The sequence below is a fragment of the Notothenia rossii genome (genome assembly GCF_949606895.1).
Source record: "Notothenia rossii genome assembly, chromosome: 8".
NCBI lineage: Eukaryota > Metazoa > Chordata > Actinopteri > Perciformes > Nototheniidae > Notothenia > Notothenia rossii.
In genome coordinates, this window is record NC_136906.1 from 57,095,896 (window position 1) to 57,118,900 (window position 23,005).

General features: G+C 41.4%; 3 protein-coding genes across 4 annotated transcripts in view; 1 reads left to right on the forward strand and 2 right to left on the reverse strand.

Annotated features, from left to right (window-relative positions):
• Positions 1–23,005, forward strand: part of tdrd6a (tudor domain containing 6a) — a 71,109-nt gene that overhangs the window by 15,555 nt on the left and 32,549 nt on the right. The gene's annotated exons all lie outside the window — the stretch shown is intronic.
• Positions 9,709–11,957, reverse strand: LOC307016377 (zinc finger protein 862-like). The gene is made up of 8 exons (XM_079645466.1): positions 11,794–11,957; positions 11,519–11,688; positions 11,170–11,408; positions 10,825–11,082; positions 10,532–10,741; positions 10,225–10,455; positions 9,956–10,108; positions 9,709–9,888 (listed from the first exon to the last, which is right to left on the reverse strand). The coding sequence occupies exons 1-8, from the start codon at positions 11,922–11,924 to the stop codon at positions 9,712–9,714; spliced, it is 1,569 nt and encodes a 522-aa protein (XP_079501592.1). The 5' UTR covers positions 11,925–11,957; the 3' UTR covers positions 9,709–9,711.
• LOC307016223 (E3 SUMO-protein ligase ZBED1-like) lies at positions 11,926–15,261 on the reverse strand (the record flags this gene model as incomplete). The annotated part of the gene is made up of 5 exons (XM_079645266.1): positions 13,530–15,261; positions 13,117–13,402; positions 12,552–12,635; positions 12,163–12,222; positions 11,926–11,969 (listed from the first exon to the last, which is right to left on the reverse strand). The coding sequence occupies exons 1-5, from the start codon at positions 15,018–15,020 to the stop codon at positions 11,926–11,928; spliced, it is 1,965 nt and encodes a 654-aa protein (XP_079501392.1). The 5' UTR covers positions 15,021–15,261.

Sequence of the window (23,005 nt, forward strand, 5' to 3'; positions counted from 1 at the left end):
TTGTGCAATTTTCCAAACTCACATTGTTTTTCTCATACAGCATCTCTGTATAGTATAGAGGCAAAGTCCCTCCCTTTCCGTGGGACCTCCATGGGACCTTATTTTGGGAAAATTATGTATTGAAGTCAATGGAGAGAGAAAACTTATCTTTCGATCCCGTTTGAATTGTGCCACGAATTACACATATGATGTTTGTCAATTTAAAAGATAATTTTGCAAGTAAAAAAAAAAGGTTTTGCCATTGTGTTAAACCGCTCAATGAACTACATCTCTGGTCCCGCACAACAACACATGTCACCAAGATGGCCGTCACTACTGTCTTGCCAAACAAGGGATTTGCTACCCTCACTATCACCACAATGAAACACGTCCAGAAGAATGTCGTGCAAAGCTGCCTCCGATTCTCCCTGAACTGCCTGATCTTTTTAATGTTCAATGTTAAAAATGTGTGCAGATAGCATGAAGTAGAAAAGATAGCAGATGCTAATGTAGCGTTATCGTTAGCATGTCTCCCCCGGGGGCATCCGGGCTTAAACGGTGTATTATAGACAGGGCTTTACATAGCTGGTGTGCAGGTGCGCATGCGCACCTCCGCCAAAAAAAGAGCACCGGGTCATTTGAAAAAAGGCGCATTTGCGTACCAACATTGAAAAGGGAGAAGAGCGAGAAAGAGAGATATTTGCGAGTTGCATACTCAGGGCCGGCCCGTAGGCGTCAATCTTTTTTCCAACCCAGTTTAGATTTAACCACGCCCACTTCCACATTACGCAAGGATCGACGTAGCTCTACGCGATAGCGTCATAGACTTCATCTTCGGCAGTTTAGCGGTCGCGGTAAAGCAGGATATTGAATAGTTGATTTTTGTCTTCCAAATCCAAAGGATTTGTTGACTGAAAGTAAACGATCCTATAATCAAAGCCATATCGAAGAGTCCTGAGATTGTATTACTGGTGTTTTATCATCTATACATAGCCTGCGTGTATCCTCAAATGTCGTTTTCAGGATAAACAAAAGACGTTTTAAATATCTTATCAGAATAGCCTTTGTGTATCCTCAAATTTCGCTTACAACGTTTTAAATATCTTTTCAGCTGGTGAAAGTGCAGAATATTCAATATAACCTTTTATCTGACAGCATTATTTAATGATACTATCACACACTTATATGTACTACTACTCACACATGTATTTATTCATTTATACACACAGATGTATTCATTCATTTATATTATTATTTACATAAATATATATATATATATATATATATGTATATATATGTGTATATATATATGTGTATATATATGTATATATATGTGTGTGTGTGTGTATATATATATATATATATATATATATATATATATATATATATATATATATATATATATATATATATATATATATATATATATATATATATATATATATATATATATATATATATATTAGGGCTGTCAAGTTAACGCGTTAATAACGCGTTAACGCAATTCTTTTTTTAAACTCCACTAATTATTTGAACGCGATTAACGCATGTGTATTTTTTGTCCTCGGCCGCCCCGTAGTTTCAGAGCGCATCGAGTTTAAAATACCATATACAAGCTGATTCTGACAGCCCCGCTCCTGCCGTCCGCTTGCGGCAGACCACACTTCCACGCTCACCGGCAGGCACCGACTGGCTATTGGGAGGACCGGGAGGGTGTGTATATGTTTGGCCCGAGCGAGAGATACCTTATGTGTATTGTTGTTGTTAGCATCTGGTGCTAGCTAGCTGCGCTAACGGATATAAGGATCTGTTTAAATGAAAACAGAGGAGCGACATTTCCCTGACAACTTCGCCGATCACTTGACTTTATGCAGGTAGCCAGACAGTGGGACATTGTACGAACAGTCAGCACACTCAGCACAGGTAGTGCGCGCAACATGATTGCAGCGTCCAGGCAGCTCCCGTTCGAGCATATGCCTTGAGTTGCACATAGCTCCAACGATCCATCACACACACACACACACACACACACACACTAGGGCTGTACCTGAATATTAGACTATTCAAATATTCGTTCGTTGGCCAACTATTCGGGTTTCAATTGCATTATTTGGATATTCGTTTTTTTTATTTTTTTCCCCAAAAAATTATATTTTTTAAAAATATTTTTTTTCTTCTAAATGTATGCTATTAATAAAGGCGAATTGCTATATTCTTATACTACATTTATACTTTTGAATTGCACTGTTAAAATGCAGAAATATATACAATATACACTCAGCCTGTGCTCCTGACATCGCGTTCACTCACAGTCACTAACGCAAACCGCACGCTTCACCTCGTTTCACCCACAAAATGCCGAAGACTTCAGCTGTGTGGGACCATTTTAAATTGGACGACGGTAAGAAGAATATGTGCCAAATATGCGATAAGAAACTGGCCTACCACGTTGGCACAACAACTCTGAAAAGTCACCTGGATGCTGTAAGTCAGGGGTGGGGAACCTCCGGCCTCCGGGCCGTATACGGCCCGCGATACCATTTGGTACGGCCCTCAAGGTAATTTATAAACACACGCAAAAAATAAAAATAAATCTAGACCGCAAAAATAATTAAACAAGCTTGTTTTTCCTGGCCAAGTTCAGGGTCCTTGAACACAACACGAGCCTCACGTGTCATCACGTGGTATATGTCTCGTCTGACAGGAGTGTAGTACTAACGGAGAGCACCAGAACGTGGCTCCGTAAGGAGCCGTACACATGCCGCAGTTTTTGCGTGGCTGTGTCTTTAGTTGTAAGCCCAGTGGCGATCTGTTCATCTGTCATACTGATCATACAGTCAATAACTTTGTTGTTATTAGCATCTGGTTAGATAGCTATGCTAACGAATATAAGAAGCTTTTTCTCCAACCAGTGAGGTAAAGGCACATCTTTATATGATCATTATAGTTATAGAAAAATAAGAGAATAAAGTAAACAGGTATACAATACTAATATGACAGTAAAAAAAAGTTGTTATTAATAAACAAGAATACAGTTTAAAAGGGGAGTGATTTGTAAAATATCCATAAAGAAAAACATCTGCTTACAGTTCTGTTTCATATGGGGTGGTTCATGTTGCTCTCAAAGTGCACCAGATTGATGCTTTTAACTTCAACATTTAAAAAAATGTCCACATGGATATGAGACTAAATACATTTGCACACATCTTGTGTCCATATCTTTCTGTGCATGAATGCGCGGGTCATGGTCAAATATCTGGATTAAGACGTTGCTTTTTCTTTGCACAGCATGAAAGAAAGGCGAAATGAATGGGCTTCGATTTGAGTTTTTTAAGCAGACGTTGAGTTCAATAATTTGTACGGCCCTCGAAGGATGTTGTAAAAATGGAAATGGCCCTTGAGAGGAAAAAGGTTCCCCACCCCTGCTGTAAGTAGTAGCCTAGCTTAGCTTATCTGTTGTCAAGTTGCCATGATGAATCTGCTTTATCTGCCGTTTAAACAGTAACGTTACACATGATAAAAACGTGCACTTACTTTGCTTGGAAAGTAGTTGCAAGCAAGCTACCGAATTGTTTTTTTATATTAGTTTTTTTAATTTTATCCGAATAGTGAAAATAATAGGAGTAATGTGGAAACATCTGGGGCTAAGGCAATGGCATAAAGTTGAGTAGCTCAGCCTAATAATAATAACTTGTGCAACGCATCCCATCCATCAACATCCTCAACAATACAGCAGACCCTACAGTTACCCTACAGAGGACACATTTAGTTTTAATGTTTGCGAGTACTGAGACAATAAATAAATATAAATCGTAATAGTATGCTCTTTCAGCGCTTTTGCTTAACAGCGTGTTGTCAGGTGTCTCGGATTCGGAGCGTGTTATGAAACCTTTTTGAAAAAAAAAAAAAATACAAATCTCTCCGCACCGAATATTCGCTGCTGATTACTACCGAATATCCGGAGCCCCAAAAAATGGTATTCGGGAAAGCCATAACACACACACAGGCGCACGCACGCACACACTTTGTATTGTATTGTATGAGAGAGGTTCCAGGTTGAATTGAGGCGAATATTTGTAACGTTCAGAGGTTGTTGCGTTGTTGTCTCATTGTTCAAATGATAATAAACATTTGCATAAAGCATATTTGTCCACTCATATCTTGATAAGAGTATTAAAAACGTGAAAAATATTCCTCTAAGGTACATTTAGAACAGATAAAAAATGGGCGATTAATTTGCGATTAATCGCGATTAACTATGGACAATCATGCGATTAAATATTTTAATCGACTGACAGCCCTAATATATATATGTGTATATATAAACAAAACAACACAATATAATAAAAACAGTTGCAATAATAACATGATATGGTTTGATCAATTCTACCCTTTTGTTCTTGCTCCCATATTTCAATTAAAATATGTTTTTCAAAATCAATATTGGTGGGGGCTCTTTTGCAAAGATAATCAATAACACCACCTGACAGTTGTTTCATTTTTACATGGCAAAATGTTGATGTTATTAATGTCAAATGTTATATGTTGTATGATATAACAAAATAGACATTTATAACATATTATAAGTAGGATCGAAACAGGATCGAAAGATACGTTTTCTCTCCCCATTGACTTCAATACATAATTTTTCCAAAATAAGGTCCCATTGGTCGGAAGTAGATGGGCGGGCAGTGCTTCCGCCAGAACAGGGCTGAGAGGACGTCCACCCCGAGAGCGGGGGGGGGGGGGGGGGGGGGGGTTGTTTTGAATTTTTACTTGAGCCGTCCCTTATAGATAGGCCTACTGTCTTTTTACGTTAGTGAGCCGGATCATTTGGCTCGGCTCTCTTATAGCGCGGGCTGTTTCGGCTCCCAAACGGCTCTTCATGTTACCACAGTTTACTACGGAGCCTCAGTTTTGCCGCTGCGAGGTTCTGGTGCTCGCAGCTCACGCGTGTGCTCCACTAAAACCCCCCCGCTCAGCGCATCCAAATCGCGCACGTTCCGTGTTGTCCTGTAGCAGGCACCTTCGATGTCGGGGAAACGATCTTCAATACTCCGAAAATAATCCCACCAGACTCCTTTGCCAAGGGATGTCCTTGTCCTTTTTCCTTTTTGTCATTTCAAGCGATAAAAACTCTCGATCTTCGAGACGCCCTCGGCTCACGTTCAGGGCGTCCTGAGCTGAATAAGGACGTCAAATGACGGCAAGACGGCCCCCTGGCGGAATCGCTGTGGGCGGGACTTTGCCTCTCTATGTGTATTCACTGAATTTCACTCTGTCTTAAACGCCTTGTTGGAGCTCCTGCCCATCAGGCCCTGGGGCTGGTTTTGTAGGCCCCCTATTTAAACAACAAATCAAAGTCATTTATAGCCTCGGCAGGCTCTGTGATCGCTCTTCTCCACTCTGCTCTACGCGCGCCTGGTCCTCTCCTCCAGATGAGTGACGTATCGGGCCTCCCTCATTGTCTGGTTGCCGTTGGCTCCCCTCCACGTAGCAAGTCCTCGTTGTCCTCTCCATCTCCTCCAACATCCCTCCTGTCTGTTTTTCCTCTCCCGCTCAGGGCTCGACAGTAACGACTGCCCGATGGCCCGGGGCCATCTAGTATTTAGCTCGGGCAATGAAGCCTCACCTGCTGGTTGCCCGTTAGGGCAATCTATTATGCTAGTATCATGCAGCTCGCGGATCCAGTAATGAGTGACCCGACAGTAAAACTAAACATATCTATAACTAGTTTAGGTAGTATGAGAGGTAATTAAAATAGCTACGTGTGATATTCTAACCTGAAGTGTGTTTTGTTCCGCTCACCGCTGCATGTGATCATGCAGAACTGCGTGTTGACTCGTCAGCAGCAGCTGATCTCTCTCTCCCATCAGATTAGACTTTACTCGCGTTTATGTCTATCGATCAGATCCAGCTAGTTCTAGCTAATGAAAGGACTACCTGCTTATTAAAAGACACCTAACAGGGCTCTCGACCAACTTTTTTTCACCATCCTCCCGGAACCGTCCCGAAATACAATCTAAGCCGTCCCGAAATTAATGTGGACCGTCCCGAATTTAAAATATTAGTTTTTCTACATTATCATTAGTTAAAATCATTCAAAGTGACCTTTAACATAAATAAAACATCATACAAATCATTAGATGATAATTCATCAAACTTTTTACTTGAGTAAATCAGTCAATCACATAAACAAAGGCCAAATATATTTAAACAAACACACAAATGAGAAAATTACTCAACACAACACTCTGTCCTGAAGACAGAACCCAGAGTAACCACTAACCAGGATGACAGTCTGTAACACAGTCAGGAGACCTTTACAAACTGCCCCGCCCCCTCGCACACAGACCGGAGAGAGAGATCTCGTCTGGATTGGAAAGCTTGAAAATACATCATAGACGCATGTTGTAGTCTTATTGCATATTAGAAACGGAGTTGGCTAAACTAAAACTTTGATATAATGTTTATGTAGCAATAATACATATGACATATATTTTTTAAATGTCTCCGGTATCGATAAAAAGTCAGATAACGTCGGAGCTTAACGTTAACACTGCCTTTGAATAATTCCGGCCCGGGCGGAGCCCGTTTAATACCGGGGCTCGGTACCCATCCCTACATGGGGAGAGGCGCAGCATACTGCTAAGGACTAAATACGATAGAGGGTTCTCAATCTCAGCCTCTCAATTCCTCCACGGGATGTCATTGTACATCACTCAACCCACGAAATACACACACTCTGTGTGTGTGTGTGTGTGTGTGTGTGTGTGTGTGTGTGTGTGTGTGTGTGTGTGTGTGTGTGTGTGTGTGTGTGTAACTGTGTGCTACACAACAATCAGGGCAGTCGGTTTCATTTTCATCGCCGTCTGTAGTAGAGTTAGCAGGTTATTTTTATTTTAACTCGTCCCAAAATTATTTTTTATCCTCCCCGACACTATTTTTTTCGACGAAGGGATGTCCTTAAGCTCGAGCCCTGACACCTAAACAATAAGTGTCGCCATGCAACTGGGTGACTTAATTAGAAATTGGTAGGGATGCTCCGATCTTTTATTTATCGATTCCGGTTCTGCTTATCGATTCCGGTTCTTATCGATTCCCCGTTTTCAATTCCAAAAAAAGAAAGAGGTCAAACGTTTGGATAACAAAAATATCTTTATTCTTTTAAGCTTTAACTGAAATTGTTACAAATCAAAAATATACATGCAATACAAATGTATTGCACAATAGCTGTGCTTTATTTTAACTGAGCTATGCCTGTGGCAAGCTATTAACAGGCATTACACTTTGCCTTGTCTTTTTCTTTTTTAGTGTAATGGAGCCTCACTTCCGAGCGTTTACCGCGACCCATCTTTGGCGTTATGAAGTGACTGAGCTCGTGCAATGTCTACGGGAGGGCGGGGGGATTCTCGCTGCGGGGCAACTGTGGAACTCTGTGGACCTCTGTCGCCTGTCAGCGCAACTTACATGATGCCGTTAAAAATAATAATAATAAGGGCGGTGCAGGCCGTCAGCGTACCGAGCCGTCCGTCAAAGGCCCGCTGACGAAATGAGCCCCATTAAATGAGTTTTAAACATCACTTTAAATGGAAGATCCCCTTAGTCCCCACCGACTCGATCGGATTGGTCATCGGTATCGGCCGATACTGTTTCTTGATCGGCCCCAAAATTGGCGATCGGAGCATCCCTAGAAATTGGCGTACGTGGCGTATTACGTTTATAAATGAGGTCCCTGGAAGTTATTGAAGAAATATGCTTATTTTCCCATTAACCTAGTGGTTCTCACAGTGGGGGGCGCGCCGGAGATCGTTGTTGTTAGCTTTTGGCGCTAGCGAGCTACGCTAATGGATATAAGGAGTTTTTTCAACAACAAAGTGGAGGAGAGTCTTCTCCTGTCAGACTGAGGGACTCAGTGACCTAAGATAGTTAACTTTAGTTTAAGTTATCCCAGTGGGTCTCAAACGTTTTGATGTAAACAATTATTTCCAAGGCACACGTTTATATGATCATTATAGTTATAAAAAAATAAGAGAATAAATGAAAAACAGGTATGAAATACTATATGACAGTAAAAAAGAATAAAGTTTAAAAGGGTGATTTGTAAAATATCCATAAAGAAAAAGTAAATCTGTTTACAGTTTTTTTTCATATGGGTGTTGAGAGAGGTATCCATAGACTTCTTCATTTTGCTCTCAAAGTTCACCATATTGATGCTTTTAACTTCAATATTTAGAAATAAATCTTCCCAGGGGAGCTTGCTCCCGGACCCCCCTATGTTAGGTCCACTCCCCACTTATAAAAATAGAACTTTACCCCTGCTTGCACCTATATGCCGTGAGCTGATTATCGAGCATTCATTGTATTCGTCACACTGTGTATTTGCGTGGGGATTGTTGCAGTAGAAAATTCCACTGTAGCGCCCGGTACATTAATGGGAAACCCTAAATGTTTGAGCAGCACCCTCTATGAAACGTCAAGCTACCCCACAGCACCCCCAAAAGAAATCTCTGGCGCCGCCACTGAGCTTGACTATTTGTGTTGGGGGGGGGGGGGGGGGGGCCCAACCTTTTTTTTTCTCCAAAGGGGGGGCCTGACAGAAAAAGTTTGAGAACCACTGCATTAACCTGTTAAACCCCAAGTCTTTTTTTCAGGTCTCAGGCTCGAAAACGACATTTCCAGAACAACTGACCATAACTACACTTCTAAAAGGGGAAAATTAATAATCTTTTTTCTCAAATTAATGATAAACCTGTTAGTTGGATGTAGAAAAGTCAGAGTCAATATAGATTTTTTTTTTTAAAATAAAATTCAGATTGAACATTGTAAAAAAATCTAAATTATAGTGTCTGTCCAAAGATAATTTTTTACTTAGTGAAAACCACCCTTGGATGATGGGTTAGTAGACTAAAAGCTTTGGGAATCCAAAGTACAACATATAATAAGTACCCTGTATCAAGATGGATGCAAAACAAGGGACATTTCACCTTTTTATTTATTTATAGAGGTTTAGAAAAAAAAGACTACCTCGGGGGTCATTTGGGTGGAAATGGGTGGTTTTTGTATTTTACTATTAAATTAAAATAATAATACGTTTTTGATTGTTTGTGGATTTGTAGTATTTGTGTTACTGTATGTTCAACAAAGGTGTATTTTTGCTAAATCTTGAGATATTGCCACTGTATGTACTAGGCGGGGCTGATTTTTGGCATAGGCGATAGGGATGCCAGTGATTATTCGAATATTCGTTACAGTCTCCATAATCGAATATTATTTTTAAAAATCGATTTTATTTATATATTTTTTTATTATTATTTATGTTTTTTTTTTTTCTGGCTTGGTTTCAACCAAAATATAGACTAATGCTAATAATAGTAATAGTATTAATAATTGTAAATGGCCATTGGTCACACCACCAGTTTGTTTTACTGTAAACTTGGAGGAAGTCTGCGTGCAGAGCAGACTACTGCTGCAGCACGCTACACACCGACCCCGCCCCCACCCCCCTTCTCCCTCACACGTGCGACTAAAGATGAACAAAGCGGCAGGTAAACAGTGTTTCCCACAGATCTGAAATATACTTGGGGGGGAAGGTGCCAGGGGGGGGGGCTGCGAGCGGACCGCGGTGCGAGCGGACCTCGGGGCGGGCTTTGTGACGTGCAACACATGTGACAAACAACAAGTTTTAACAACATGTTTATTTATTAACTTTACATTACTGTATGGCAATATTCATTTTGTACAAAGATGGCACTGTTTGTCAGAGCACTTAATCCGTCTGGGTTTGTTGAAGAACAGCTCCAACGCCTGTGTGTATGGGAATGCCTCTGGTGCTGGTCCACTGACTGCTATGCGCATACATGCAGCCAGGTGCTCCCCTTTCAGTCCGTTTCTCATGTCAGTTTTCACCTGTAAAACAGACAGTTTGTTTTAAATGAACTATACAGAATGACATGCAACAGGGAATGACACTTACCCTGTTCATCGTAGAAAAATCCCTCTCGCAGTTTACACTGGAGACAGGGATGACCAACCCCACTGAAGAGAGAAGGCTGAGGTTTGGGTATATTTCTGCCCATTCGTCCTTCTCACTGGCCAGGAGCTGCATGATCTCAGCTTGTGTCTTGTCCTTCAGAGATTAGCCAAGGCAGGGCAAATGAGTATACAGTATAATTGAAACATTTACAGATGTCAAAACAAGCAATTCTAACTGTCAAGTTCATATTAATTGAGGTATTTGCCAACCTTAAATGTTCCTTCAAGAACATGCTGCTTGTAGGAGGTCCACTCTTGGATAACTGTGGCATCCTGCCCTGGGATGAATTTGTTGGCAAGGGTCTGCAACATTGAAATGTTGGTTACATCATTGGAGGTAACTGCCTTTGGACCCAGGACACTGAAGGCCCCCAGCACTTCAATATGCTGGAACCTGCTCTCAATGTTGCTCTCCAGGCTGCAGATGTAAGGTTTGAGGACCTGGAATGATATTATACATTTTTCAGTTCAAGGAAAATAAATATTGGAATGTAAAAGTAAGAAGGGATGTATTTACATCTCTGACAAATCTGGCCCACATATCTTCCCGGGGGCGCTCCAGAATTCCGTGTCCCCTCCTGATCCTCTCCTCCTCTCCGGCAATGCTAAACGCCCCAAGTCCACCTGGGTTGTCCAAGTCTTGGTGTAGGCGAGCAATGAACGTTCCGGGGAGTGGGGTCTCGCCTGCCTCCAGAATTCTCCTCAGAGTAACAAGTGTGACTGGCACCTAAATGTGGAAAAAGACAACAATATAATAGGATGGATAATGCAAATAACTGGGAGCATCAAATGCATTTCTTTGTAATCTACCTGCTCCTTTATGTGGAGAAAGTTCACATCAGCTCTCTGAAACACCTTGGACAGCATTGCAATGTGGGGCAGCACATCTGCCTGAAGGTAGAGGGCAGCCACAAAGCAGTATGTGGCACAGAAGGTGTATAGACCTTTGGCCACTGGGCACTTCCTTGTGCTCGCTTCTTCCGCCAGAGCAGCCAGCACAGCTGGAAGGTTCCTCTGGAGGTTTTGAACGGCTAGTTGCTGCGATAGCCACCTTGTATCTTTCACCTCCTAACAACAAGTAGAAACACTGGTAAGTAAAATATATGTAAATAATATGACACCACAATAGTATTATGAAAATAGGTGAAAACACACCTTGACTTTCAAGTCGTTCAGACCAAGAGTGGTAGCGGCAGCACTCAGTGTGGCTGACCTATTTGCACTATTTCGGAAGAATAGGTGCAGTTCCTGCAGGTGGTTCCTGAAGTTTGCCATATACCTGACAGCATTTGAGGCATCTTTGCATGCCAGTGCTAGTCTGTGAGCAGCACACGCTACAGAAACCAGCTTTGGAAAACTGTCTGTGAGCTGCTTTGCCACTCCATTCAGACGGCCTAAGTTTAGGAATTAAATGCAGTGTTGAGGGCGTCATTTTGTTTCCTTTAATAACAGCTGACAATACACATTTCACACAATCCATTAGATTTAACAATAAACTCCATACCCGTCATCACTGCTGCACCGTCTGTCCCGAGTCCGTAGAGCCTGTCTACCGGGAGATCCTTCTTCTGTAGTACACTCTTGATGGCAGCAACAACGCTGTCAGCTTTCCCATCTTCCAGAGTTACCAGGTCAAGGAAGTGGTTGAAAACATAACCCTCTTTATCCAGGTGTCTAAAATAAAAATGTATAGGTTTTCACACATATTAATAAATATTAAGTTTAACTAGGCCTACATCTTTATTTAAATGCACATCATTCCTTTAAAAAATACCCCACCTAACATGTAAATCCAGCTGGCGGTTTACAGATACATCTGTGGTTTCATCAACCTCTATGCTGATTGCTTGAGATGACCTTGTCTCTTCCAAAATAGGCGACTCTACTATCTCTGCAAGGATCTCCAGCATTTCATCCACTATTCTGTGTGATTGATAATTGTTTCTTTGATCCACCTGAGAAAAAGAGATAATTGAACATTTAGCTGGTTAAAGTTCTTAGTTTCACAAGCATCATTTTGTACTAGGTTTACCTTCAGCTTTTCAAAGTAATCGCAACCCAAAAGCTGAGCTAAACTTAAGAGCTTAGGGTAGTTGGTGTGGTGAGCAATCTCGTTCTTTACTAGCCAATAAAGGCATTTGAGTCCACCTATGACGGCCTCATGCTCCATAATAACTGTGGGCTCAAAAGCCTGCATCACTGAGTAGCCTAGACCAAGGGCAAAGACATCATTCATTATATGAGCCAAACATGGTTGAGAGGTTGCAGAAATTAGCTTTACATAAAAAAATGATATACCTGATGTAAGTGAGACCTGATGCTTTACACTATATTGATGAGGCTCTGAGGAGATGTGGCGCTCGATATAATCCTTGCGGAAAACAAGAATCCCAACTTCTATGAAAAGCCTTTCTTTATTGGAGGCTTGTGTTGCCAGCAGATTCGGCAAAACATTCCTTTTTTTAAAAGAAAAACGTGTTAATTCTTACAAAAAATAAGTTTTATTACAAATATGAACTTGCAAATGCCATTCATACCATGCTGGGTGAGGTAGAGCCAATTCTTGAACTGTGGCATTTTGAGCCAATCAGGGTTCCATCCTGAGTGGCGATGCTTGGAATCTGAAAATAATGCATTGTTATTACTAGGGATGTAACGATACCAAAAACTCACGGTACGGTAATACCGCGATAACAAGTCCACGGTACGATATTTATCGAGATATATTGAAGGAAAAAAAAATTCTAAAAAAAAATACAAATTTTTTTTTTTACTCCAAAATGTTTTCTTTATTAAATAATAAATCTGATTTGTACAGCATTTAGTATAGTAGTACATTTAAATTGTCAAAACAGTAACAGACTGGAACAAGAACAAGTACTACCAAACAAAAGTATGCATTTTCTTTGTGCAAATAAACAAGAACATTCAATAATCAGACCCTGCAATAAAATAGATTTGAAGTAACTCAACTCAAACTCTCTCTCACTCACTCATCAGACAGGTTTCTTTTCAGGAAGATGAGCATGTCAACATTTCCAGGTAGAAGCTGGGATCTTTGGGCGTTTACAATATCCCCTGCTGTGGAAAAAACTCTCTCACTCGGCACTGATGTGGCTGGGACAGAGAGATATGCTTTGGCCATGGGGGACAGCAGTGGGTAACACTTTGCATTGTCTCTCCACCACTTGAGAGGACAGTCAGAGAGTAAAATAGAGGTCGCTTTGCGGTACAAGTCAATTTCAGCCTGGATACCAGTGTTGTGCTGTGCGACGTGCACTTCTTCACTGAAAGACTCCCCAAGGAGATCTTCGAGCGCTGTCTTTTTGGAAGGAGGAGATTGTTCCTCAGCGTCATGTGCTCTTTCCCCTTCTGTTTCACTAGGGTTCTATGCAAGCAAGCAGAGGTAGAAAAAAAACGTCTTATCTTTCTTTTCACAAAAACAACAGAGGCAAACCCACCTTACGTTATCTGAAAAAGTTACACAGACACAAAAAGAATATTTAAATATGTACCTGGTTCTGCATCTGTGTGGCTTTCAACTTCAGCCTGTCGAAAACGTCCTCCCTCTGACTGTCATTTAGCTGGTGCAAGCTCCGGAACCGGGGGTCCAACGCAGTGCTCTCTTGCAGAAACTTGTTTTGCTCCCCTTGGTATCTGTCTGTAAAGTCCTTCAGTATGGCTCTCTTCATTTGGGCGATGGTGGAGGAGTCCTCATCGCACTGTGCCATGCTTTGCTCTATCATGTGCTTGAGGGGCACAATGAGAGAGACTGTAGGTCGAGACTCATCGCACAGCACGGTGGTTGCTTTTTTCAGCGGTGAGAGAAGCCGAACCATGTCCTCGGCGTCCGTGATGTCAGCTGGTTCAAGAGTGTCTATCTCGCGTGCGTTGCGCCTGACTTCAGCACTGAGTAGCGTTGCAGCGATAGCTTGTTGTTGCTCCAGGTAGCGCTCGAGCATGTCAAGCGAGCTGTTCCATCTTGTGACCACATCCATGATGAGTTTATGCGCAGGCAGGTTTAACATTCCCTGTTTGGTGGCCAGCACAGCTGTGGCAGTTGAACTGCGGTGAAAAAACGCAGCTACACGCCTCACTCTACCAAGCAGACGACTTGCCCGGTTTACGTTCAAACCCGCTTTTGAAGCGAGGTTTAAAGTGTGTGCAAAACACTTTATGTGTGGGGAAAGACCGGCCTCTCTCACCGCTACATCCATATTCCTTGCGTTGTCTGTTACGACAGCAATGCCTTGATTATTGTCGAGTCCCCACTCCAAAACAGCAGATTTTAACACCTTAGCAATGTTTAGTCCAGTGTGTGATGTGAAAAGAGGCCGCGTCTGTAAAACAAAACTTTTAATTTCCCATTCGCTGGTCATAACATGAGCCGTGACTGTAATATAGCTCTGCGTAGCTCGTGAAGTCCACCCATCTGTTGTTATTGAGATGCACTCTGCTTCTTTGAGGCTCTGTGTCACTTTAGCTTTTGTCTCTTGGTACAGAGCGGGTAGCACTGTTCGACTAAAGTATGGCCGTGATGGAATGGCATACTTGGGCTCCAGCGTGTTTACTAACCTCCGAAATCCACTGTTGTCGACCACAGAAAACGGCCTTAAGTCTTTGGCCATGTACTCGCCGATGCACCTTGTTATTTCCTGAGCTCTTGGACTGTTAGGGGGAAGTGGCGCTCCAAATATTTCTGTCAGAGTCAGTTGGCCTGGCTTAGGCATTTTCCTCACAGTAGGTTGTTGTGTTCGGAGCTTTTCTGGGTGGTGATGTGACAAATGACTTCTCATGTTCGATGTGTTTCCCGAATTGTAGGCGACCGTCGCCCGGCAGGATTTGCAAATAATTTGGCGTTTGTTAGTTTGCTTTTCACCTTTGTCATTTCTTGAAACGGGAAAACCAAAATGCTGCCACACAACAGCTTTAAAAGTCGATGGAGCATCCTCAATTTCACAATTTCTATTTAGTTGGTCAGCACGTTCGTCTACTCCATTCGCCATTTTCTCGTTGGGTCTGAGTGTGAGGGCGGGCTTGCACGCAAAGGATGATGGGAGTATTCTTGATTAGTATTATGGCGTCCTCTGCTGTTCAAACAAAAACATTACAGTTTTTATTTACAGGGCGAGATATAAATGAATGAACGGTAATATCGCGGTAGATCTTTTCAGTCTCACGACGGTATTGAGCCGTTTCATTACCGCGATACCGCGGTATTCGGTATATCGTTACATCCCTAGTTATTACTGCATTTAAATGGTAGAGTTCTCCTTGCTATTATACTATGTCTGTCTCTGTGAATGTGATGCTTGGAACTGTGCTGCTTGTTCAACTGCACCTGCTTGTACCACACTGGGACCTGCTGCTGCTTGTATCACACTGGGACCTGCACCTGCTTCTACACTGGGACCTGCTGCTGCTTCTACCACACTGGGACCTGCTGCCTCTCCCTCAGTACTCTGACTAGTTGTGCCAGCATCTTCACTGACCACCGGCTATAATTGAAAACAAGCTTAAATCTAGTTTGGTCTCTGCATTGCAACTCACTGTTGACTGCAATTGTATAATTTCAGGTCAAATGAACCGACATATATCATTATTGAGACTTATGCATTTATTATTGCCATTGCAAGCAAAATGCTAACATTGGCTAAGTTACCTGTGGTCTCTCCTCCTCTCCTTGTCTCTCCTCCTCATCCTCACGTCGTATTCTCTTAAAATATTTTTGAATACTCATATCTGAGGAGTAATGCAGAGGAAATTAACAGTCTAACCTTAGCTAAAGTTAATCTGTGTCCTTCTAACTGGCATAGCCCGAAGAGAAAACGAATTATAATCTTTTTTATATTTAATTTAGCACACGTAACTTGCACGCAGCAAAGTTGGCCTGGTTAAGTTAAATACACACTTAGTTGCCACTAACTTCAAATAATTCGAAAACTCCTACCAAAGTCAGAAAACAACACAATAAGGAGAAAATAGTTACTTTACCTTAGTGTCCGCGTCTTCTAAATTAACGTCGTCTTCTCCGTTTCTCGTTTCCCTCCACGCGATGGCAGCACGAACAGGAGGTGTCGAGCGAGGGATCATACACTAGTTAATCGATCGCAGAGCGAACAGGGGGGGATTATTGTCCCCTAGTTAATCAACCGCAGAGCGAACAGGCACAGGAGACGTAGAGCGAGGGCTCATTGTCCATTAGTTAATCACTCGCAGATGGACGGATAAAAAAAATAAAAAAAGGTCCGAAATATACTTGGGCGGGTCTTAATATACCTGGGCGGCCCGCCCAAGTATTAACATTGTGTGGGAAACACTGGTAAAAAGAGTTCCTCCTCGTGGAACTACTTCGAACTTACAAGTCCAAAGGAAGTTAAATGCAAGCTCTGCGAAAAGACGTTGGTCTATCACAGCTCAACCTCAACAATGCGTTCGCATTTGAGTGCGAAGCACGCCAAAGAGGTTACAGAGAAAGACGCTGCACTGCTGCGCATAGCGCATCTCCAAATAAAGGCAATGGCAGGCACTTTAGAAAATAACAAAAAATGAACCAACATCATCGATTATTAAAATGTAAACCAATCTTTTTCATATGGGTGTTTTAGAGTGGAACCCCCTAGATCAGGTCTCTAGTAATTGGGCGCTCAAAGTGCACCAGATTGAAGCATTTTACTTTAAAATGTTAAAAACAATCTTCCCCGGGGGGCATACCCCCGGACCCCCTTAGAGCAGGGGTTCCCAAACTTTTTCAGCATGAAACCCAAAACAGAAATGTTGTGGTCCTAAGGGACCCAAGCTCAAAAAATGGCATGATTTTCCATAATATCTACAGTTATAAACAAAGAATGCAACACACCATGAATTTAAAAGGAAAATATTTATTTAATTATAAAAGTGCATCGCAGCAATTAGGTTTCTCACCATAATAACCTTCCCTTTGAGCTTGCCCAGAAAAAATAAGGATCAAAGCAGAAAGACGAAACATGGGTAGTGCAGTCAAGTATATACAGTACAAATTTAAATTATACAATTATCAAAAGTGCAATATTAAGTTTGTCGCTAGCTCAAAAACTATGTACACACCATTTTATACTATTTTAAATGAACAAAGAACAAACATGTTGTAAACAGAAAGGGACAAAACACTAACTATAGGAAGTGCAGTCAAGTGTATTCAGTACATCACAGGTGAAACCAAATTTAAATTATCAGAAATGCAACATTAAGTTTGTCACTAGATCAAAAACTATGTACACACATTTTTTAAACACTTTTAAATGAACAGAGCTGTTTTAAAACACTCGGAGACAAATAAACTCCAACACTTGGCAACTGATTAACTTTTTTTTTGTGGAGGCTGACTTGATAGGATGCCCTCAGTGCCCCTCTGTTCCCTTTGAATGCCTGAAAATAACAGAGAAGATATTATCATTAACATTGCTGGGTTATTGGGTGATTTTTAATACCAGCCGGCGTACGCTGTATACCCAATGTGGACCTGGCAACCGCATTTATAGCGCATTTCATTACATGTTACTTGTTAGACGCTTTTATCCAAAGCGACTACATACTCAATACTGTGGGGAATCCCCACAGAGGGATTTTGACAGGGTTGTTGCACAATAGAGATCCAAGCGCGCACAGAAGTAATCTGAGAGCAGACATTTCACGAGCGCACAGAAACAGCCTGAGTGCAAGGAGAAGGTTTTAAACTGGAACACAGGAAATCTGTAAGCAGAAATATATCTTGAGTGCAAGCGTACAGTTTGAGCAGAAGCAGAGCAAATCTAAGCGCAAGCAGGCACTATTTGAGTGTGAGGACAGGGTTTTAGGGAAAGAAATACATATTCTGAACGTGAAATCAATAAAGTATGCTCGTAAATTTAAAGACCACGCTCTTGAATAAAGATAGGGAATAACCCCCATATGTATTCCTATAAGCATCACACTGCAGCAGTCACGTCCGTGCGGCTGATAATTTCTCTCACTTTCCTTCTCATACTGCCTGTCACTTTCCCTCTAATCTTCCTGTGGTTATTTTTTCTCTGTTTTTCTCCCGGCCGTTTTAAAAACATTTCAGGCTAGTGAAAGGAGAAACACCGCTCTATGCCGCTGCAGAAAGTAGTGGACTCGCGGGAGCGAGTAGAGGACGCGTGAGAGCGCGCAGCTGGCGGTCCGCTCCGGGGCTCAGTCTACATTTCATCCAACTTTGCATTAACGAAACAATTTCACAACAGACCCTGACAAACTCACTAAAAACACAAAACAAATGATTAAAATGAGTGACTTACTATTCCGCCGTCAAAATACTGCTTCTTGACTCTTCTTTGCAGATGAAAAAATCCTTCGATTTGTGCCGATGCAGAGGATGTTTTGTTTGGAGATGCCGGTCCAATTTATTCATTTTCAAGCTTTCGTTACTGAGCACCTCTCCACATAAAACACACTGAGGCCGCTCCTCTCCATTTCTAACAGCTTTTGTGAAGCCAACGTTTAAAAACTCCTCTTTGTATCGTCTTTTTGCCATCATGTACGATCGGGATTAATCAACAGACAATAAACAGACAGCGCGAAAACTTTTGCGGGGGACGCGTCAGAGCTGATACAAATACAATCTTTTATTTTTAGTTTATTTGTATTTAGAAAATTAAATCATTCAATATACAATGCTATATTGCATAATTTCATTTTCAAAATAAAAAATAAAAAACAAAAATTATAAAAAAATTGTATTTGCAACGCAGCCATCAGCTCTCTGACGCTGTCTGTGTGTGTAGCAATGCATTTAACTGGCAACCCAATCAAAACGGGTCCGCAACCCATTTTGGGTCGCGACCCTGAGTTTGGGAAAGGCTGCCCTCGAGGATGTGACGTCCACCCTCCAATTAAAACATGTTCATACAATACTGAATACATTTGAAGCCATTTTGACGTATATTACCTATGTCAATAAGTTTCTGTTTTTGTAGTGTATTTGTCTTTTGTAGAGACATTTATTCTTTTATATATAAAATCTCGCCTAGGGCAGCAAATTGGCTAGAACCGGCCCTGGTACTAGGCCTCAAGAGCCTTTCTTGTGCTGGCAGACACATAGAAACAAATTGGTGGGACGCACTTCGCACGTGCACACATTATGCTGGGCCCACATGCCTTCGCACCGCTGCTATGACTCCATCCTAGGGGAAACACAGAGGTTAGCTGAGTTTCTTCCCGTTACATGGATATGAAACATTCCCCCATTCGCAGGGGGGATGGGGTTTAACCTCTTAAGGACGAGGGTCCCCCCAGTGGATCCCCCCCACCGTCTTTTTTGCAGTCCAGGCTTGTACTTTCAGATATGCTTCGTTTGCTTCTCTATTACGTCCGCAATGGTAATGTTTATTTGGATTTGGGAACCGCCCATCGATTCTATTGGATCTAATGGTTAAGAAAAAGGTGTAAATCACCCAAATCGACCAATGGGTTCCAGAGACATGGTCCTGCGTAAAGTATAAAGAACGCCAGCCAGCGTCAGCACATTACGCAGCAGACTCTATGCAGTGTTTACAACGTAAGGAAGCCGTTATTGCAGGACCCAGAGCGCACGGAACACAGAGTGGACAGCAGATGACAAAGCAGATAACACATTTTTTTTTTTACGGGCGCGTAGTAATCAGCAGCGAACCGCTTCAACACGTGTATTTCAGTGTATTCACGGCATTCTTTTTGTTATTCTACAGCAGGAGTCACCAACCTTTTTTAGGATGAGGGATACTTTCAAAAAATAAAGCAAGTCGGGGGCTACTTTTACTCCTCTTTTTTTTGTTTTTTGCAGTGTATATATTTTATATTTATATATTATATGCTTACCTTTAACCTTTGTGTGCTGTTTGGGTCTGAGGGACCCGTTTTCAGTGTTTACTAAAAGAAAATGTATGCAATTTAATAATTTTAACCTGCTTTATTTGGGGGTGGACCTCACATCCTCTAGGGTGGGCCTCACATCCTCCAGGGGGGATCTCACATCTTCTAGGGGGTCCTCACCTCCTCTAAAATATATCTTTTTTTAAATGTTGAAGTGAAATGCACCAATCTGCTGCACTTTGAGTACAAAATGAATTTATGGATACAGCTCTCAACACTCATATGAAAGGGAGCTGTATACGTTTCAATACTCCAATCATCTTTAGAATATTATCACAAACAATAACAAATCATTTAAACTGGTTTATTCTTATCTTATGCTACCTAATTAGCATTCTTTCTTTTTATTTATGCATATTTTACTAATCACTCCCCTTTTAAACAGTTTTTTGTACTTTCCCATAGTACACACTGGAATTACTTCTTACTTTATCTATATTAAATAGACATGTCCCCCCTGTCCCCAGTGGAGATTACGCCATGACTGTGTGTGCGTCAAGTGGAATAAATATATATGCAAGTTACAACACACACAGAGTAAAACTCTGCTCCTCATGTGTTGTATAGGCTGGCATGATAGGCTGTTCAATGGGGCTGTTGTGTTGTGTAGATTCTGCCAGAAGGAAAATCAGCGGGGAGGTGCCACATTGCTTTTCTTCCCGACTGCAACGCTGGTCCCGCAAATCAAGCAAAACGTGATTGGTCGATATTCATTGTGGGGGTGGGGGAGGAGGGGTGTTAGATAGATATAGAGTTGTAGTAAGCATGTAGTATGCAGCAAGTGCAGTAGTTTGATCCAGTACTGCTATTGCATGATAAGGCTTTGTGACGTGCAACAACATTAACCTTTCTGTTGGTCGCTTGTTAGCAGACCCTTCACGCGATAGCAGAGCGAACAGGTACAGGAGGCGTAGAGCGAGGGATCATTGGCCACTAGTTAATCGATCGCAGATAGCGTCGTGCTCGCGGGCGGATTAAAAAAAAATAAAATTAATGGGTCGCGAAATATACTTTGGCGACCCATTAAATTCTATGTGTGGGAAACCCTGGTCCATTTTCACGATATGCAGGTAACTTATAGGTTGTGGTGTGTTCTCCTATGACCCATTTTATGTCCCTGGTCAGTAGGGCTTTCCCGACAACCATTTTTCGGGCTCCGGATATTCGGTAGTAATCAGCAGCGAATATTCGGTGCAGAGATTTTTTTTTTCTTCTTTTTTTAATAAAACCTTTTTTCCAAATACCATTTTTCGGGCTCCGGATATCCGGTAGTAATCAGCAGCGAATATTCGAATATTCGGTGCAGAGAGATTTTTTTTTTTTTTTAATAAAACCTTTTTTCCAAAAGGTTTCATAACACGCTCCGAATCCGAGACACCTGACAACACGCTGTTAAGCAGAAGCGCAGAAAGAGCATACTATTACGATTTATATTTATTTATTGTCTCAGTACTCGCATACATTAAAACTAAATGTGTCCTCTGCATTTAACCCCGCCGCAGTGCAGCGCCCGGGGACCAAATCTGGTTCCAAATTCCGTCTAACGTTTTACAACCTGAATAATTGCCTTAGCCCCAGATGTTCCCACATTACTCCTATTATTTTCACTATTCGGATAAAGTTGAAAAACTAATATAAAAAAGCAATTCGGTTGCTTGCTTGCAACGATTTTCCAAGCAAAGTAAGTGCACGATTTTATCACGTTACTGTTTAAACGGCGGATAAAGCAGCTTCATCATGGCAACTTGACAACAGCTAAGCTAAGCTAGGCTACTACTCACAGCATCCAGGTGACTTTTCAGAGTTGTTGTGCCACCGTGGTTGGCCAGTTTCTTGTCGCATATTTGGCACACTTCTTCTTACCGTCGTCCAATTTAAAATGGTCCCACACAGCTGAAGTCTTCGGCATTTTGTGTTCAGGTGTGTGAAACGAGGTGAAGCGTGCCGTTTGCGTTAGTGACTGTGAACGCGATGTCAGGAGCACAGGCTGAGATTGTATATATTTCCGCATTTTAACAGTGCAATTCAAAAGTATAAATATAGTATAAGAATATGGCAATTCGCCTTTGTTGATAGCATACATTTACAGGGCTCAATGCTAACTTTTAAAAGTGGTTGCCAGGCTGACAACCAGGCATCAGCTTTTGGTTGCAAAAACTGAAAATACGGTTGCCATTTTTAGTCAACTTATATTTTAAATAATTAAGATACTATACAGACACAAAAGAATGTTCAAATGCTTTACAATAAGTAATTAACACAATTATTTGAAACTTAAGTGGTAGTACATTTATCCACCCTTTCTAATCTTAAATAAATGAAAACCATTCACAGTTAAGAATTAGATATTAATTATTAATGCTTTAAATTACCTTTTATATGTCTAACTATATTTAAAATGTGTTAACTTTTTATAGAATTGATTATATTTGTATGCCAATATTTTCCTATGGTAAAGTTTCGTTTTGCACTTTTATTTTGGTAGTAATAAGATCGGGACTCTTATTTTGAAGGGACTTTTACCGGAAGTGAATGCACAACGAAGCAGAATGTACATATATATTTCGCCTCCCAAGGCCTTACACACATTTCCTCTTTGCTTTTCGTTTGGGTTCATCTTGAGCTTTATCAGTTGAATCACTTTTAACATTCGTTTGAGATGTTGACGTGTTGGCCGAACTTTTTACCCCACAGTCAAACAACTTAATTTGCTTCGCCATTTTTTGTAAAACAAACACACGGCGCACGTGAGTAAACGTGCATTGCTTTCTGGCTCCGTAATCACACCAATGCACGTGCAACTTAAGTATCAGGATCCGACTGGTCACAACAATAATTAAATATCACTCTTAATACAACAAATAATTAACATTTATCATTTTGGGGTGCACATTTTGCTGTTCTTATTTCTTTATGTTAAAAACTGGTGCCACTGAAGGCCACCAAAGGCCAAGAAGTGGTTGACATTTTTTCTGAATGGTTGCCAATGGCAACCTGGCAACCGTTACTGTCGAGCCCTGATTTAGGGAAAAAAATTGGGGGGAAAAACAAATATCCGAATAATGAAATTGAAACCCGAATAGTT

Coding starts and splice junctions, on each gene's coding strand:
- LOC307016377 (XM_079645466.1), bottom strand. CDS start 11,924: ATGCTGGAGATCCTTGCAGAGATAGTAGAGTCGCCTATTTTGGAAGAG. Junction 11,689..11,793: donor CAGCTGGATTTACATGTTAG/GTGGGGTATTTT, acceptor TTTTTATTTTAG/ACACCTGGATAAAGAGGGTT. Junction 11,409..11,518: donor CGGTGCAGCAGTGATGACGG/GTATGGAGTTTA, acceptor TCCTAAACTTAG/GCCGTCTGAATGGAGTGGCA.